The sequence below is a fragment of the Dromiciops gliroides genome, chromosome 2, assembly GCF_019393635.1.
Source record: "Dromiciops gliroides isolate mDroGli1 chromosome 2, mDroGli1.pri, whole genome shotgun sequence".
Classification (NCBI taxonomy): domain Eukaryota; kingdom Metazoa; phylum Chordata; class Mammalia; order Microbiotheria; family Microbiotheriidae; genus Dromiciops; species Dromiciops gliroides.
In genome coordinates, this window is record NC_057862.1 from 285,491,008 (window position 1) to 285,510,232 (window position 19,225).

General features: G+C 38.5%; 1 protein-coding gene across 2 annotated transcripts in view; it reads left to right on the plus strand.

The window, feature by feature from the left end:
- Positions 1-18,054, plus strand: part of DLGAP5 (DLG associated protein 5) — a 34,264-nt gene extending 16,210 nt beyond the window's left edge. For both annotated transcript variants that reach the window (XM_043986434.1, XM_043986435.1), the window contains exons 6-15: positions 17-118; positions 510-583; positions 2,457-2,752; positions 3,867-3,991; positions 6,169-6,298; positions 7,007-7,092; positions 8,110-8,270; positions 9,041-9,133; positions 12,274-12,502; positions 16,966-18,054. In XM_043986434.1, coding sequence (XP_043842369.1) covers positions 17-118; positions 510-583; positions 2,457-2,752; positions 3,867-3,991; positions 6,169-6,298; positions 7,007-7,092; positions 8,110-8,270; positions 9,041-9,133; positions 12,274-12,502; positions 16,966-17,045 — 1,376 coding nt within the window. In that variant the 3' untranslated portion in view covers positions 17,046-18,054. The remainder of the gene's footprint in view (positions 1-16; positions 119-509; positions 584-2,456; positions 2,753-3,866; positions 3,992-6,168; positions 6,299-7,006; positions 7,093-8,109; positions 8,271-9,040; positions 9,134-12,273; positions 12,503-16,965) is intronic.
- Positions 18,055-19,225: the final 1,171 nt, after the last annotated feature.

Here is a 19,225-nt window from a genome sequence, read left to right on the forward strand (position 1 = left end):
AATTTTTTCATCACAGCTCTACAACCTGATATGAGAGTGACTAGATCAGCAGCAAAGCAGATCCCTAAACTACCTTCATCTCTTCCAGTGAGAAGGCCAGTGCCAAAACTTGTCAAAGGTGAGTAAATTGTCAGTCATGGATTTATCAAATAAATTGAAATGTTCTAATCACTATTGGTTTATGTGGTTAGTATTTCAATTGGAAGTTGTGTGTGTGTGTGTGTGTGTGTGTGTGTGTGTGTGTGTGTGTGTTATTTTTTTAATTGTAGTACAGGAAAGAAGTTAGGTTAAAGGAAAGCTGTTAAAAGTGTTTTAGCTTATTCTGATGAGAAATTTTTTTCTCATTTACATGCTCTCTTCCCCAATTTAGAAGTAGGCTCTTCAATGACAGTTCTTCGAAGATAATGCATTTTTACAGTCTGTTCTAATCTCTCTCAAACAATAACATATTTGCTTAGCTATAGTATCTTTTGTCAAGTGAAATTGAATATTTTTATTTCATCTTTCAGAAAACCAACCAGAAAGAAAAACATCAACTGAAGAAAAACCTCCAAAGATTGAACTTAAAGTGAACAAAGTAAAGGTATGAATTTAATCCATCAGTGAGTCCAATAACATTGTATTGTTTGTTCCCAAGTAGAATGAGTGGCATTCAGGTATGTGGGTTCTCTGTCACTGGATGTCTTCAAGGAAAGACTGGAGACTAATCATAGAACTTTTTATTCTTCAAAATGGATTGGACCATTTGGCCAACCAAGTCTCTTAACTCTTAAGATCATGTAGGCCTGAGATTCTATGATTTTGTTCCCTTTTACTTAGCTAGGCTAAGCTCATTGTTATAAGCTCATTGTTACTCCCTCACTAAATCCTGGAATTTTGGAACTGGAATGACAATCAGAAGTCATTGAACTATTTTCCAACCCCAAGAAGAATGTAAGCTTCTTGTGGCAAAGGACTATTTAGGAGCGGTTTTTTGTTTTTGTCTTTGCGTCCCCAGCATGTCCCTGGCACACAGTAGGCAGTGTTGTTAGGGAGGGGGGAGAATGGGGAAGTAGAGGTTAAGGTTTTCTAAGTGCCTTTGGAAACCTTGAGTACCTAAAGTAACTGAAATAAGAAAGCATTGAGAATACAGTGCCACTTTGATAAGATTAACGTGATGGTCCCAGGCTTTTCCTTAAACATAAAGCATCATGGTTGTTTCATGAACAAGATACTCCATCTCTTGGCTCCAGGTGATCTCTCTGGCTGTCCTCCAGGCCTGGAAAGCTCTCCCTTCTCTGCTCCAACTGCTGGCCTCCCTGACTTCCTTTAAGACCCAACTAAAATCCTACCTTCTACAGGAAGCCTTCCCTAACTCCTTTTAAATCTTGTACCTTCCCCTGGTTAATTATTTCCTACTTATCCTACATATAGTTTGCTTTGTACATATTTATTTACATGTCTCCCCCATTGGATCATATGCTCCTTGAGGGCAGAGTCTGTCTTTTGCCGCTTTGATTGGCACTTTTTTAGGTATCTCAAAGCATTCAGATTAAACAACCATACATGGTATAATATGAGCCAGGAAAACTTGGGCTCAGGTCTTGCCTCTCACAGAAGATGCGTGATCCTCGCAGTGCTCTAGGACTCTTAAATTGCCTAGAAGGTGTCAGTCAACATTGGTGGATTCATCTCATCTGTGAATTCCCTATATCAATGAAATCACAGGTCCAATCCCCATTCTTATCATCATTGCTTTTATAATAGAGGAAGACTGGTAAGAGGACAAAAAGGAATATGAAATTAGAAGAAGGCTGCTATGACAAAGCATGATTATGAATAAGAAACTGGATCCATTTTATGTCATGGAACCTATCCCATAATTCCAATAGCCCAAGCTTTAACAATTTTTGAGTACCAGAGTTTGTGTTTTTCTCTTGTAATGCTGCATGTACTTGGTGTCTACAAAGGAGAGAGTACTGGTCATTTTGATAATTGGTTGTACAATACTGTAGGTTACCAAGGTTTTATTTGACTTCTAATTAGGGACAACATTCTTCAGCCATTAGAATTGCTAACCAATTACTTTGGTTGGAATTACTTTGTTGGTCCGTGATGACCAGGAAACTTTTGAAATGAATGTTCCACAGCGGCTTAATTGGGTGAGTGTGTTATCAGATGAATTTGTTGGGGGAGAGGGAAGGTTTAGACCTGAGATTCCATTGGCATTGATAACACCCAATGAGGAAAGTCCTTCTACAGACATAGATTGCCAGTTATGCTGCAGCTTAGTCCTAGAGAGCTGCCTGTAGGCACTGAGATTTGCCCAGGTTTATGCAACCAATGTGTACCCAAAGCAGAATAGAACTCCAAGCCTAGCTCTGCAGCCTCTCTATGGCCTTATACCCATATCCATTCATTGAACATGTCATAGCCTAGTAACTGTTAATTTACTATTACGACTTATTTACATCTAGGACCTTCCTTCCAAAGTTGGTGGGGAAGAAAATTCTTTGAAGGACTCACTTCCTGAAGGACCTTCTCATAACTCTGGAAAATCACCAACAGAAGAAATTGCTGAATTTCTTGGAAAAGAATACTTACCTGAGACAAATGGTGCTTCCCAAGTGCTTCCCAAGTCCTTTGCACCTGAAAACTTTGTGTTTCAACCACTAGATAGTCTAGTGAACTACAGAATGAAACCCATTTCCCCACAAAAGGAACATACTTATGTGGCACCTGGTTGTTTCTGGAGTCCTTTTCAAATTAAAGAGTAAGAATTTAATTTTAATTATTTTATTGTAGGATTGTTGTTACTTTCTGCTAAGCTGTGACAGAAGTTAATGACTTATTTAGCCTGCACTACCCACCTGAAATTTCTTGAATTCAAGGGATGTTTCTGTCTTTATCCTTAAGAAGATTCCAGTAAGGGACATTTTCCTATGGCTTTTTTTTGGGGGGGGGGCACTGGGGAGGGAGGTATAGTTAGTCTTATTCTTTAATGCACTCTTTGTTTTCAGTGCAAATCTTTGTTTGCTTCTCAATACTGCTGGAAACAATTTCTTGGAAAATACAATTACTGCAATAGTAATGTTTCAGAAAGGCTTATTTCCAGGGGCAGCTAGGTGGCTCAGTGGATAGAGCACTGGCCCTGGAGTCAGGAGTACCTGAGTTCAAATCCGGCCTCAGACACTTAACACTTACTAGCTGTGTGACTCTGGGCAAGTCACTTAACCCCAATTGCATCACTTAAAAAAAAAAAAAGGCTTATTTCCAGAACTCTGCTCTTCAAGAAGACGGACTACCTCTAGAAATAAGAAAACAAGTGTCAAGATACTTTATAAAGCTAAGGAAAGCCAGTTGAAGTTTGCGATAACCAGATGGTTACAAAGCTATTTTGCAATGACAGCAATTTTATCTTCTATTATCCAAGATCTTTTATTTGCTTAGAAATTTTCTTTAGTAAGTTTCCTACCTGCCTTCAGAGACAACTAGATGGCTCAATGGATAGAGCACTGGGCCTGGAATCAGGAAGATCTGAGTTCAAATAAGCCTCAGAGTCACTTAACTTCTGTTAACTTTTTTGCCTAATCCACTGGAGAAGAAAATGGTAAAAATGCTCCAATATCTTTGCCAAGAAAACTTCATACAGGGCCACAAAGAATCGGACATGACTGAACAAGTTTCCTTTAGTACTCCAATAAGATGTCTAATGAATATTAGAATTTCTTTAATTCTGAGTAAATAGAGATGGTGCCTATAAATAAGGTTTTTTTTTAGAAAGTAAAATTTTTAAATAATATGCAAATCTAATTTCAAATTCCATGAAGTAAATGTGGAGTTATGTTTATTTTCCATGTTAGCCTGAAGAAATTTGTTTGTTTTAGTGATAACTCTCAGGAATCTAAAAGAGAAACTTTGAAAGAAAATAAAACTCACTGCAATGAGCCAGCTCAGCAGGATTTGATTGATTTGCAAAGTCCTCCAAGATCCCAGGAAATTCCAGATACAGGTATAATAAATGAACTTGTTAAATTTTGATTTGTTTAGAGTATGGGTTATAAAATTTGATTAGTGCAATTTTCTACTGTGTGATTCAGGATTAGTTCATATAGAAACCCTCGAGGCCAGAAAAAGTAAAGAAATATGATTAGGAAATGGTGAAAGAGACAGAATAAGGAATACCAACTGAGAAGATAATGAATGAAGGAAATAAAGAAATACTGCTAAATCGTTTAGAGAGATAAAAGTCTGAATCATAGCCTTGATTGTGCCATCACCCACAAGGATTCCACTTCCATAATCAAGGACTCAGAGATTCCTTTATCTGATGATAATCTCCTACATTCTTTCTTTCTCTCCTCAGCTTCCAGTTGCTCTCTCTTCTTGGCACTTTCCTTGGCTGTCAGTGTTAATCTGAATACACTCTCTTCCCTTCCCACTCTCAATTCTTTAGTGAATTAGTTCAATGCTGCACCATCCTCTACCCTCAAATCCATTGCTGCTGAGTCCTGTCTCCATTTGTACTTTGCCAAAACTCAATCCAGGTTCAGTCTCATTGTTCTCCTCAGCTCCTCACCCTCCCTCAGCCCACATATCCAAGTTGTTACCAAGCGTCTCAATTTCCTTCACAAGATCTCTTGCATATTTCTCTTCTCTTCACCCTAGCTCAGATCTTAATCACATCTAACCTGGACTATTGCAATTGCCTATTTGATCTCCCTACTCCAAACTATCCTCAACAAAGCTACCAAAGTGATTCTCCTATAAGCAAAGGTCTGATCAGCATCACCCCTCTACTCAAATTCCAGTGCCTCCTTTTTCTAGGATTACATAGAAGCCCCTCTGTCTGGCATTTAAATCTCTTTACAACTTTCTACTCTTCCAGTCTTCCAGCCCAGTCTCATCCCTGCCCCAGTAGAATCTATAATCATATGGGGTATGGCTATAAATACACATACTATACCAAAAATACACATTGATCAGTGTAATGCTAAACATAACATTCAAAGTACATTTTGGTAGTGCATTAACCACACTGGCCTACTTGCTATTGTGAATACACTGCACTATCTTCCACCTCTGCCTATGGCCTGACTGTACTCCATGCAGGGAATGCCCTCCTTCCTCATTTCTGCCTCTTAGAATCCCGAGTTTCCTTCAAACCTAAGTTCAGATACCTTCTTCACACCCAGCTGCCAGTGGCCTCTCACCTGTGAACCATTGTATATCTGTTCTGTATATACTTATGCACACATCATCTTCCTTGATCTCTAGAGCATTTGACACTCCATACCCCTCTCTCCTCTGAGTTTTCATGACATTGTTCTCAGACCCAGGGCAGTTTGGACCATAGAGTATGGGAAGGAGGCTAATAGTTGAATGTTGGAAAGGTAGCTTGAGGCCAAGTTGTAAAAAGCTTTAAAGGTCAAACAGAGAAGTTGATATTTGATCTTAAAGATCACTGGGAAGCAGTAGATTTTAGGAAAATCCCTTTGGCAGCTGGGTGGAATATGGATTGGAATGAAGAGAAACTTGAGGCAGAGAGGCCTCATATTTAATGAGGCTGTTGCTGTAGTACAGGTGGGAGGTTTAAACCAACATGATGGCTGTGAGGGAAGAGAACAGTTGAGATGCCAGAGATATTGTAGAGGGAGAAAGAGCAGGATTTGGAAATGAACTGGATATGGGAAGTGAAAGAGAACAGAATGATACTGAGGCTGTGAATTCTTAGTAACGAGAAGGATGATGGGCATTTCCTCAAGGTTTTCAAAGAAGGGTGGATTTGGGAGATAAAACAGATACATTCAGCTTGGGACATGTTGAGTTTGAGATGTTTTCAAGACATCCATCATAAAATGGCCAACAAGGAGTTGATTTATGGAGACTGAAGCTCTAGAGAGAAACTAGGACTCTAATATGTAGTGGTCAGTATTGAGATAATAATTAAATCCCATGTTAAACTGATGACACCAAGTAAAAGGGAAGGAGAGGGGGCCTAGGACAGAGCTTTGAGGTATATCATGTACCCTAATACTATATGATATACCTGTTGTCTCTGGGGGAAGAAAATAGCAACGAAAAATCAAAAGGCTTTTGATAGTTACCAAAGAAAGGAACTGTTTTATAAACTTGAGTTTTCACAATTATAGTTTTGGGGTTTTGTTTCTTTTTTTTTTAACATTATAGATCATCTTTCAAATAAAAACGAAGACAGAAAAACAAATTCAGATAACCTTCCAAAAAACACACATGTCCCTTTGCTTGAAGTAAATGAACATGAAGCCACAGCACCACAACGTGATGTGCCATATTTCAGGTTTGTTACTTTGACTATTGACAGCCATAGATTTTTGATTCAGCTTAATAAGCCTTTTATTAGATATTGATTATGCAGAAGATAAGCATCAGAGGAGATATAAAGTAGAGATAAGATCTCATCCCTGCCCCAGTAGAGTCTATAATCACATGGGGTATGACTATAAATACACATACTATACCAAAAATACACATTGATCAGTGTCATGCTAAATAAAACATTCAAAGTACATTTCGGTAGTGTAAAAGTGCTACGTGAGATGTCATGGGTGGAAACCCGTGGAGAGGGCTCATGAAAGGCTTCATTGAGGACTTAGTATTTCATTTGGGATTTGGATGGATAGAAATTGAATAATTGAAGAAAGGGGAGAGAGGCATTCTAGGCATTAGAAATATGAGCACAAGTATTAACATCAAAAAGGACAGGGTAACGTTGGGGAAAAACAATTCATTTTGTCTAGGAAATAAAATTCAAGATGCACAATGACCTGGTTGCTCTGGCTGGATTTGTCCCCATGAGAGATCAGTAGAGAGTAAATCTAGACGTGTCACTTCAAAAACTGGTGAAGGTTTTTGCTTTTCCTGTTCTCTTTAAGGCTGATGTTATTGTGAAGGCATATTCAGTTATGCAGTTGCTCAATGTAATTTCAATTTTAAACTAGATTGTGAGGAAACAGTTGTAAAATTAAAATATTTCTGTCATAATTAGAAATATTCTTCAGTCAGAAACTGAGAGATTAACAGGATTCTGCCATGAATGGGAAAAGAAACTGACACTGGATATTCCTGATGATGGTAAGAAAATATTTAAGTACTGTGGGCTCAATCTTATTTTGGTGTTTTGTTTTTTAATGTAGGGTCAGTCTGCTTTAGAGCTTGGTTATTGCTCAAGATGAAATTTCTGTTTCGTATGATGTTAACATTAATTTTCTTGTATTTCTCTGCTAGAGTGAAATATGCCTAATAAGACATAAACAGTTTGTCCTGTTTGATCACAATTATTCCTGTGAATAGACCTTTGGCCATTTTTATTTGTTACCTCAGTAATTTGGCTTCCAGCTTCACACTCACCTGAAATTGCTGTCTTCGATTGCTGCCAAAATACTTTTATTAAAGCAAAGGTCTGATCATGTCACTTATACCTCATCCCCACACAGTAAAGTCCAAGTGGCTCCCTGTTGCCTGCCTCTAGGGTCAAATAATAAGCTCCTGTATTTATTAGACAGTTTTCTTTCCACGGAGAGCAGTGGGTCTAGAGCCAGGAAGACCTGAGTTCAGATCTCCCCTTAGACACTTACAAGCTGGGAAAATCCCTGTCCACCTCACTTTCCTCAACAATAAAATGGGCATAATGACAGCTCCCTCCCAGGGTTTTTGTGAGGATCAAATGAGATAAAAACTGTAAAGCACTTAGCATAGTGCCTGGCACACAGTAGGCACTTAATAAATGCTTGTTCCTTTCCCTTCCCCCACCCCCAGCCAAACTAGCTTTCTGGTTGTGTGACCCTGGACAAGCCATTTAATCTCTCAATAATCTCCCCCCCTCCCCAGGGTAGCTTTCTAAGACTATAAATTACAAAATAATGAATTGCCTGTCTATACTGGTGTTGATAGAATGATTGTCCTATGTCAGTGACATTATAGATCTCAACCTCCCCTTCCCACTTTACTTAAACTCCCCCACCTCCAATCCCCTCCCTGAAAAAAAGAAAATTGGAGTTTGGAGTCTTCTCTGCAGTTAGGTGGCAGATTTCAGGCTAGGTATTTGTGCTTTATGAATAAACCTTTTTTAAAAACCTATTTTTCGAATAGCCAAAGATCTCATTCGAACAACAGTTGGTCAGACAAGACTCCTTATAAGTGAAAGGTTCAAACAGTTTGAGGGATTGGTGAATGATTGTGAGTATAATTGTGGCCAAAAGAAGATTACCTGCATGGATCTGGATGGATTTTGGGATATGGTTAATTTTCAAGTAAGTGGTGTCTATTGTCTATTGGAAATATAACTCAAAAAGAATGTAGTTTTTTTTAATCTTCCACTAATATGGTAATAATGTCTAATATGTGGAATAGGAGTCTGGATTTTTCTATTGTGTACTGCTTTCTAGAGGCTACTTTCTTCCCAGGGAAATTCATTAAGAATTCTAAGTTTGATGGTTTTACCTACCATTTTATGGGAAAGAAATGACTGCAGGAGCTTTGTTCATGAGCATAATCCTTTACATGTGTTTTGGAAATGCGGGCATAAGTGCACATTGATAGGCTATCACTACCCTAAATTCCTCTGAAAAAACAACTTGGTGATACTTAGGAACAATTTGTAGCTATTATTTTCTCGTTTAACTCGTGGCACTCACTAACATTTATTACTGTGTTTATACATATTTAGTCAGTTTATCTTTTACTGCCTTTAGTGGTATTTAGTTATTTATGTATCACTACTGTGATTGTGAAATAGATTGTGTGATAGGTATTTCCTGTGTGATACAGTCACTGGGAAGATACCTAGCTAATTAAGTGACTTATCCAATGTCCCACAAAATTGGAGACGGTTAAAACTGGGGCCTGAGCTTCAGTTCTTCAGTATTTCATTCCAAAACTTTGCTACCGATTTTTAACTGTGCATTATAAATATATTGGATTGTGAATTTCTATTCCAAAGGATCTTGATGTTAATTGGAATTGTTTAATTGGTCACTGTTGTCTTGAATTTATAAACATTTGAATTTTTCTTCATTAATAGGTAGAAGATGTGAACAAAAAATTTGAAAAACTGAGTAAACTTCAGGAATCAGGATGGCAAGAAAAAAATACCTTAAGCCAAAAAGTTATTCGGGTAAGCTAGTGACTGCAAAATCTGATCTCAATTCTATAGCCCTTAAACTGAACAGTTTTGTTATTTAGCTTTAAAAATACTTAGCAGTTTTATTTTTCACCACTAAACAGAATTATTCCACAAACTTTTATTGTGTACCTAATATGTGCAGGCCACTATGCTGGATCCCCAGCAAGATAAGCTTGCCACACTTAAGGAGCTTAGTAGGAGAAAGAAGATAGACAAATACCATGAGTCTAAGGCCAATCTTTTTACATTACTTAGATCCTAGCCCTTCCTGTCTTCTCCAGCTGATCGCCCACACTATCATCCATCACACTCCTCCCTAATTTTCATCTCCTTATCTACTAGTTTCTTCCCTGCTATCAAAAATCAAGCCCAGGTATCCTTCATATTTAAAAAACCCTCACTGAAGCCTATAATTTCCTCTAGCTATTGCCCTATATCTCCTCCCTTTCTCAGCTAAATTCCTAAAAAAATGTTTTCCACACTCATTGTCTTTACTTCTCTCCTTTCCATCTTTTAACCCTCCAACCTCATTCATTACACAAGTGAAACTGCTCTTTACAAAGTTAGCAGTGTTCTCCAAACCTAATATCCTCTTTTTGGTCCTCTTCCTTCTTGACATCTCTAACATTTGACAGTGTTGACCACCTTTCCAGGTATTTTCTCTTCCAAGTTTTTGTGAAGCTACTCTCTTGCTTCTTTTCTGAACTGTTGGACTACTCTTTCTCCAGTCTCCTTTGCTAACTGTAGTTGTACTCCAAGATTTTTATGAGCCCTCTTCTCAGCTTTTTGTTCTCAGGAACATCATCCTCTTCCAGAGGTTTAATCATTGACTCTCTTCAGATGATTCCCAGATCTATATATCTAGCCATAGTCTTTCTCCTGAATTCTAAGGCTTTTACCACAATAATAAAGGAGGAGACTAGAAGGGTTACCTATGATGTGTCCCATTCCCCTCTCTTTTTTCTTTATTTAGAACCTTTAAGGAAAAGCAAGTCACAAGGATATATGCAAAAAGACTCTAAGAGGATCAGGATATCCTCATAATTTCTTGCAGGATTTAGGATGGGAACTCTGGTGTGAAGAGGAAGATGTGATTTCTGGGGAATGAAATTGGAAAAATGAGGACTGTGTTTTTGCTGCTAATGAGGATGAGGCTGAGGAAATCGGCAGGAGTTGCTAGGCAATTGGGGAAGAACAGTCTTGTAGGGAAGGTGGGGTGTGAAGGTTCTTCAGTTGTTGCCACTGCCAGTCTGCTATCACCCGAGAGGAAGTGGGTTGGGGCAGTTCTGCTTTTTGGGTATTCTTGGCAGACACCATATTCAACCTGGCTTTCTCTTATCTCTTTAACTGTTCCTTCTCTGTCCCCTTGACTGGCCTTGTTTTCTTTCCAGCTTCTTAAGGTGGTTTTTCTTCAAGGTTTTGTCCATGGCTCTCTCCTTTCTAAGTCAGGGGTTCTTAAGCTGGGGTCTGTGAAGGTGTTTTTTAATATTTTGATAACAATATTTCCATATAATTGGTTTTCTTTGTAATCTTATGCATTTTATTTTCTACATTTCATGACATTATTTTGAGATGGAACTATAGGTTTCACCAGACTGCCCAAGGGATCAATGACCCCAAAATGACTAAGAACTCTTGTTCCAAGTTCTTTCTCAGTGATCTTTCACTTCATGACTTCAACTACACTGTCTGTGTACTTCTGTGGAAATGGATTCCCAGACTATCCCTAGCCTTGACTCTGCATCTTCAATTGCCAGTGATAGTTCTCAAGGTGCATGTGCTTTCAAATAAGCTAGAATGTCTAGAACCAGACTCGTCTTTCCATCCAAACCTATACCTCCTCCTGACTTTACTATTTCTATCATATTTACCACCTTAGATTCCTGTGTTCGAAGCCTTCTTATTATCCTTGGCTCTTCCTCTTGCCTCACTTGGAATCTAATCAGTTGCCAGGTTTTATTGATTCTACATGTGTAATTTTTTAATATATGTTCCTTCTCTATCCCCCCACCCCTCTCCTAGAACAGGCTCTGAGTACTCCAGTCCTATAGTACCTCCACTCTCTTCTCACTTTCCAGTGATGATAGACTTTTTAGAACAGAAAACCTGCTGAGGTCCTTCTCCAGTTCTGTGGACAAAATTATACGTTAGGTAAAACCTTAATACGTATAGAGGCAGAAATGAGGAACTTAGCCAATGCAAAGTAGACAGTGTGCTTTCTTAAATCAGTGGATAAAACAAAAATACTTAGTCTAATTCAGTGTGGGCAAGTGTGTTTGTGAGTAGATTGACCTCATATTACTTCCAGACTAATCTTCTGTGTGTGTATGTTTGTGTGCGTGTGCGTGTGTGTGTATATATAGTATGTGTGTATACATGCATGTACATGCATACGCGTGTGTGTGTATATACATGCATGGGTATATATATATATATATATACATGTGTACATACATGTGTGTGTAGTCATAGCACTCCATTGCTAACGTGTGAAGTGGTTTACTGTTGCTTCTTCAAAGTTCTTTGCTCGATTCTCCAGTTTGGTGTCTTCATTCCTTTCTGCCATTATCTCTTGCTGTTCCCCTCTATATACTGTTTTCTCCAGCCAAACTTGGCTCTTATCTCTGTCTCCCTTAATCCCACTTCTGTAGTTTGTCTGTTGACTATCACTTATCTGTAGATTATTAGGACAAATTTCAGAGATCATCTAATGGGATCTGTGTTAGGATAGCTTTCCTTTCTGAAACGTCCCCAACAAGGAGTCTTTCAGCTTTGATTTGAAGAGTAAAGGAAAAAAAAAAGGAAAGGAAAACCCTTTGTAAAGCCTTACTCTTGTGCCACCTTCTAGGTGAAATAATCTCGATCTCAGCCCCCCACCTTTGTTAGGGAAATTTGTCTTCTACCATCTTAATAAACTGTTGTTCCATTGTATATTACAGTTACCTGTGGATTTTATTTTTGTCTTAACCTCCCCTCACCAAAATGTAATTTTGTACAAACAAGAATCCCTTCTTATCCCCTCACCTTTGTTGCTCTAGCTGGACCTAGCACAGCCATTTGTATGCAATAGGTGCTTAGTAAAATGCTTGCTGCATAGCTTCAATACATGTCATAACTTTTTCTCTTTTTAGAAGAAAACTGTCCCAGTTGAAAAATGCAGTTCAAAACAGGATGATGCTGCAAGAACTGCAGCTCGAAATCGCCTGGCTGCTCTAAAAGCTTCAATGAGAGAGAAACTGAAGCAAGAAGAACCGACATTTGAGATAGTGGCTCCTGTAGTCTCAAAAGCAAAGGAAATTGACAAGATCGTTTTTGATGCAGGGTTTTTCAGAATCGAAAGCCCAGTTAAGTCGTTCTCAGGTTAGTTCTGTTGCTGATACCATTCATTAAGTTGAGCCTTGTATGTGTGTAGGGCCTAAAGGGGGAACCTAAATAATGAATAAAGCAACAATATTTAGCTGTCTTTTTTTCCCCAGGGTAGCTATGTGTTTGTAGATGGATTGACTTAAATATGTAAAAAGTTCTTTTAAAATTATATATATATATATATATTTTAGGGGCAGCTAGGTGGCACAGTGGATAAAGCGCCAGCCGTGGATTCAGGAGGATCTGAGTTCAAATCTGGCCTCAGACACTTGACATTTACTAGCTGTGTGACCCTGGGCAAGTCACTTAACCCTCATTGCCCTGCAAAAAAAAGAAGTATATATATTTTTTCAAAGTTCTGCGGCACCTTTTATTTCTTTTTATCTTCAAATAGTGACTTACCCATGGTTACATGGCTAGCTGAAGATAAGTAGGGCTAGAATTAAATATGAAAAGGTAGCATAAATAATTTTGACTTGCTTGGCCCTGTGTATCCTTCCATATTTAATTTGTCTGTAACCTTAGTAGGAAGATTTGTCTGTCAGTACTATAAATTTTATTGGCCTGATGTTGCAGTTCCCAGTAGAGCAAGAGCTATTTATTTCATTTTCCCTGACTTAAAATAACTTAATTGGGGTGTCTTTCTGTATTCCTGGGGCAATAAGGCTTAAGTGACTTGTCCATGGTCACACAACTAGTAAGTGTCAGGTGTCTAAGGCCAGATTTGAATCCAAGGCCAGTGCTTTATCCACTGTGCCACCTAGCTGCCCCTCTGTATGTTTTCTAATGGTGAAATCTTAGAGCTGGGGAGGAGGGAAGAGCAGTAAGAACTGTGAGTCCAACAAGAGGAGGGGGCTCCTAAGCTGTTTTATTTGCCCTGCTGGAAATTCCCCAAACCCTAGAAACTGGTGTGTAGCAGCTGGTCTGAAGGACTACCGTGTAAGGCTTTCAAAGACCCACTAGTAGATGGCAGTCTACTAGTTGGGAAGAAATATACTTGAGTCCTCAGGTGTTTTTTATGCCCAATAGCTTTCTGTGATGTCATTAGAAAATACACCAGTTTGGACTCAAGATGCAGAATGAGACATATATTTTGGACATGGTGAATGTGGGAATTGATCTTGCTTGTCTATGCATATTTGTTACAAGGGTTTTGTTTTTCTTTTCCAAAATTTAAATATATATATATTTTTAAAACAAAGAAAATAGATCACCTAGATGAGTTTTTAATACTTTCAAGGAAATCATTCTCTTTTTCCTTCCTATTTTCCTATTTATTGAAAGATGATTTTTTTGTCAGTTTCATTTTCCATAGTGTCCCTTTTTGTTTTGTTTTGTGGGGCAATGAGGGTTAAGTGACTTGCCCAGGATCATACAGCTAGTAAGTGTCAAGTTTCTGATGCTGGATTTGAACTCAGGTCCTTCTGAATCCAGGACCAGTTTTATCCAGTGCGCCACCTAGCTGCCCCCTATCACATAATGTACATTTAAATCTTGGTTAACATATGAAATGAGCAAAGTTAGCGCTGCCAGAGCTAAAGTTCATATCTAAAATTATATTGAGATTTAATCATCAGTAAACATTCCATTCAATGTATTTAGGTAATAAACCATGGTGGAAACAGCATCAGACTTGGAGCTAGAAGGCCTGGCTTTAAGTTTTGTTTTGTTTTGTTTTTTAGTGAGGCAATTGGGGTTAAGTGACTTGCCCGGGGTCACACAGCTAGTAAGTGTTAAGTGTCTGAGGTCAGATTTGAACTCAGGTACTCCTGACTCCAGGGCCGGTGCTCTATCCACTGCGCCACCTAGCTGCCCCCTGGCTTTAAGTTTTGCCCGAAGCCCTTAGTGCTTACACAACCTGGGCAGACCACTCACTGTCTGTGAGCCACAATTTCAACTACTCAAAAATGTGGATAAATCAATTTCGCATTACAAGTTTAGGTAGTGTGCTGCAGTGGAGAGGACTGCATTTGGAGTCAGGATACCTGGCCTCAAATCCTGGCTCTCCTAGTAAATAAATAAATACCTGTGTGACTTTGAGCAAGTAAATTCTCCTCTCTGAGCATCCATTTCCTCATCTGTAAAGACAAGAGGGCTGGGAGAGATGACCATTATGGACCCTTTTAGCTCTAAATCTGTGATTCTATCTGCCAGTGTTGGGAAGAATGCACTTTAGAAAGGCGGTATGATATGCCAAAATGCCCTGTATTTGGATTCAGCCTAATTGGATCTAACCCTAGTTCTGCTGTGTACTGGCTCCATTTCTTTGGTCATGTCACTTAAGCCCTCTGTCCCTCCTTCAGTTTCTTTGTCTCTCAAATGAGAATATTGGATCAGATGATCTTGAATGGTCCCTTTTAACTCTCAAATCTATGATCCTGTGAAGTCACATCTCAAACGTCCGTGTAAATTGTTTTGTTAGTGTGGAGATGACACAACATAATAGATAGAGGCCAGATTGTGGAGTGAGAAAGACCTACTTCTGACCTATACAAGCTGTGTGACTATGGGAATGTCATTTAACTTCTCAGTGCTCCAGGAATCCCTCTAAGTTACAGAGATCTTCAGTATTATGATGTGTTTCCACACTTGGAGTTCCTCACCCTAATGAAATCACAAGTCCAAAGCGGGGGGAATCAATGAATACTTTCAGAAAGGGAAGGCAAAGTGATTTACCTGTTCTTCTTTCATATGTCTATACTCCAAAAAAGTATTCTGAAAATAAAACCTGAATTCTTGATATTTTTCAATACTAGCCCCTACTTTAGTCGTTTTTTTTTTAATTTAATGGACATTTTAAAGTGGAACTAACATTTACTTCAGTCACATTGAATGTGTCAATGAAATTAAACATTTATTGAACACTTAATTGTGTTCCTGGCCACAAAACTATTCCCCCTACCTCAAGAACCTTACTTTCTTTCTTTCTTTCTTTTTTTTTTTCCAGGGCAATGAGGGTTAAATGACTTGCCCAGGGTCACACAGCTAATAAGTGTCAAGTGGTATCTTAGGTCAGATTTGAACTCAGGTCCTCCTGAATCCAGGGCCAGTGCTTTATCCACTGCGCCACCTAGCTGCCCCTAAGGACCTTACTTTCTAATAGGAGTAGACAACACCAGGGTAGTGATGACTTTAGTCGTCTCTTTTAGATCATCCAAATTCCATAGAACATAGTTTTTTAAAATGCTGACATAGGAAAGAGGCACAGATTGACCTTGGGATGAGAAAACAAAGGGGAATGCTGAATAAATTTGTCTTATAGAAGCAGAAAATGACACCATTGAATAAGGGCAAGCTGATCACAAGCTTTGAAGCAGACAGGTATTGTGACTGTTCCCTCCCAAGTCGGAGCTTGTCCTTGATGGAAGCTGTGTAGCAAAACAAATAGACATTAATGCAGCCTAACACTGAAGTATACATGCCTAGGCTGTGGATATGTCAACTCCCTGGCTCGGCTTATAGAAAAAATTATACTCTGGTAGAGAGGCTGCTCCAGTTACAGCTTCTGCAGGACTGGCGGCCAAGCTTCACTTCAAGTGCACCAGCCACCTCAACTGAGCTTGTCTTGGGATCCAAACACGTGGTCACGAACAGTGCCCTGAAGCAAGCCCCTTGAGCTCTGCCCACTCTTAGATCCTACCTTGTTCACCCATGGAATACTCAGACTAGAAGGGACCTGAGAGATCAGGAAGATAATAACCCCCCTCACCCCACCTGAAACCCAGAGATATACAGTGACTTGCCTGAGGTCACACAGCCAGTAAATGGCAGAGCTGCTGCTGAATCCCAGCTATTCTGTCTCTTGTGTTTAGTCTTTTTCCCATATTACCATGCTGAGCTTGTAGCCATATCTGGAGAATGGGTTGACTCCGGATTTCCATGCCTAGGGAATTCCAGGTTTCATGTTGGCCTAAAGTAATTCAAGGCTTAGCTCAGCCGCCACTTGAGGCTTTTCCAGATCTTCATCCCCTCTCCTAGTTGTCAATGATATATCCTACCCCACACTGAGGTGATCTTGTCTATATTTCCTACTTACTTAACAGTTTGTATTGTTATATATTTTTTTTTTGTTATATGTTTCCTTCCAATAAAACAGAAGTTCCTCCAGGGCAGAGAATGTTTTCATTTTTGACTTTTAGTACCTAGCACTTAGGAAGCAGTTAATAAATGCTTATCATATAGAATTATTCTTATTTACAGTTCTCCCTGGCATTACATTAGTGTGTTAATTGAATAGGATTGATATGCATCCTGACATCTTAGTTTGGAGTATTATGATTAGAAAAAGTAAGATATGATGAATCTTGCCTTCCTGGTTATTCGCAAACTTCTTCCAACTTAGGTTCCAGCTACTCTTGTTATCATTGGGTTTTTTTGTTCCCAGTATTAGAAACTACTGTTGGGATTTTTTAGTTCTTGTAAAATCTAAGCATTATTATTTTTTTTTTCTATTTTAGCCATCAGTGCATCTAAAGAGACTGCACGCGGCAAATCAGATGATCCAATTGAACACAAAACACCTGGGAATAAGAAATGAAATCTACTTGAAGGAAACTGGAACCACTTATGTTCCCCCCTCCCACTATATCATTAGTGTAAAAAAAGCTACAATAAACCCTGACTAAACACTGTCAAAGCCATTAATGAATATTTTGTAAGCCTGTTTTCAGAGGATTACAAATTGGCTTTGAAAACCTTTGTGTTAGGTTGACACTTTGCAGCCTGGTAATATCATTTAAGTACATTTCCAGAGAGATTTCATTGATCATTGATGTTGGATCTTTATTATTTTTGTTATTGTTGTGCTGTATTTCTTTTTTATGTTAGAGTGATTGTATATGGTAAGATATTTACAAAATACAGTATTAAAGGGTAAGACTACTATTCATGCTTTGAATCTGCTTTGTGCATATATGTATGTTTGAGATCAATTCAACATTAGATATTTCTGCAGTTGGAATAAATATAGCAATAATAATAGCTTGCATTTATACAGCATTGTAAGGTGTGCAAAGTGCTACAGCATTGTTTTCTCATTTGATCCTCACCCTGTGGGATGGATGCTATAATTGTTCCCATTTAATAAGGAAATCAAGTTTCTGAAAGATTTGGTGACTTGTCCCAGATCACAAAGCTAATAAATAACCAAGATAAGGTCTGAATTCAGGTCTTTCTTCCGCCAAGTCCAACACTATCTATTAGACCACCTGCTTCTAAATATATCCTTATACACATTAATATATAAATTAATTTGTGGAAAAATTTTATTTTCTTATAGAGCGTGCTTTTGTTTATCAGAAAATTACTTGTTTCACATAATAGAAAGAAAGCTTCTCAGACTTTTTCATTTTAGCATGTACCTACAAGTGGCAATGACCATTTTTTACTTAAAGAACTCAGTCCTCAAATCAAACAACATTGTTAGAATGATTGGTTTAATTCAGGAGAGCAATTTGGAGCTATGCCCCTTTGATCCAGCAATACCACCACTAGGTTTATATCCCAAAGACATCCCCCAAAAGAGAAAAAAAACCAATTTGTACCAAATATTTATAGCAGCTCTTTTTGTGGTGACTGAGAATTGGAAATTAAAGGAATGCCCATCAATTGGGAAATGGCTAAGTAAGCTATGGTATATGATTGTGATGGAATATTATTGTGCTATAAGAAATGACAAGCAGTACAATTTCAGAAAGGCCTGGAAAGATTTGTGTGAACTGATACATAATGAAGTGAGCAGAACCAGGAGAACATTGTGCACAGAGACAACAATATTGTTTGAAGAACTATGAATGCCTCAACTATTCTCAGCAACACAATGATCCAAAACGATCCCCAAGAACTAATGAAGTGTTAAGGGTTAAAATTCTAGCTAAACTGTCTAAAATATCTAATGAGTGGTCGCCAATCAATTATAAGCTTTAGCAAGAGTTAGACTTTTAAGCATTTATTAAGGAGAATAAGAATTCGGTAAAGAGAGAGAAAGGCCTAGATTCCTATCTATTAAAGGGAGAGCACATTTCTAGCTCCCTTCTCCACCAGCGTCCAGAGGAAAAGAGCCCGAGACTGAGCGCCAGTCTCTTCCTTCCTCCTCCCACTAGTCCGCGTCACTTCCTGACTCCTGGTCTTGCCCTCAAAGACCTTCGCTTCATGGGCAGAACTCTTCTACAGTAAGTATCCAGCAGGTGGCGTCATTCCAATCGTTACAGTCCCCCCTGTTGTTCCTCAAGAAACAAAATGTTTCCTTGACGGAACAGTAAAAAGAATATAATAACTATTGCTAACTAATAATATGTGAACAACAATATAGAAAAGGAAGAGAGGAAAGTTTTGTCCAGAGGGGCGATTTTTTTTTTTTTGTCCTCATGAACCGACACTTTGACATTAGTCTTGCAAAGGGAGGGCCTCTGCAGAGAATACATGTTACAGATGGTGTATATTATAACAGAAAGAGAAAAAAAACAACAAAAACAACAAATCAAAACTGTTCATTTAAAGTCTCTGAAAGTCTTTTCTCAGATGTCCTCTAGGTGTAGTCGTGGAATGGAAGTCTTTTCAGGGGTTGATGAGTGGATAGTGGTAATCAGCCAGGAAATTTCCTACAAAATTGAGCTTAACACAACTTTAAAATAGCTTTGTCAATAATCAAATCAAACAATGAAAGTTCTCAAAAACATGTCTAAGGGAATTCAGAATCTTAGTTGTTACACATGAAAC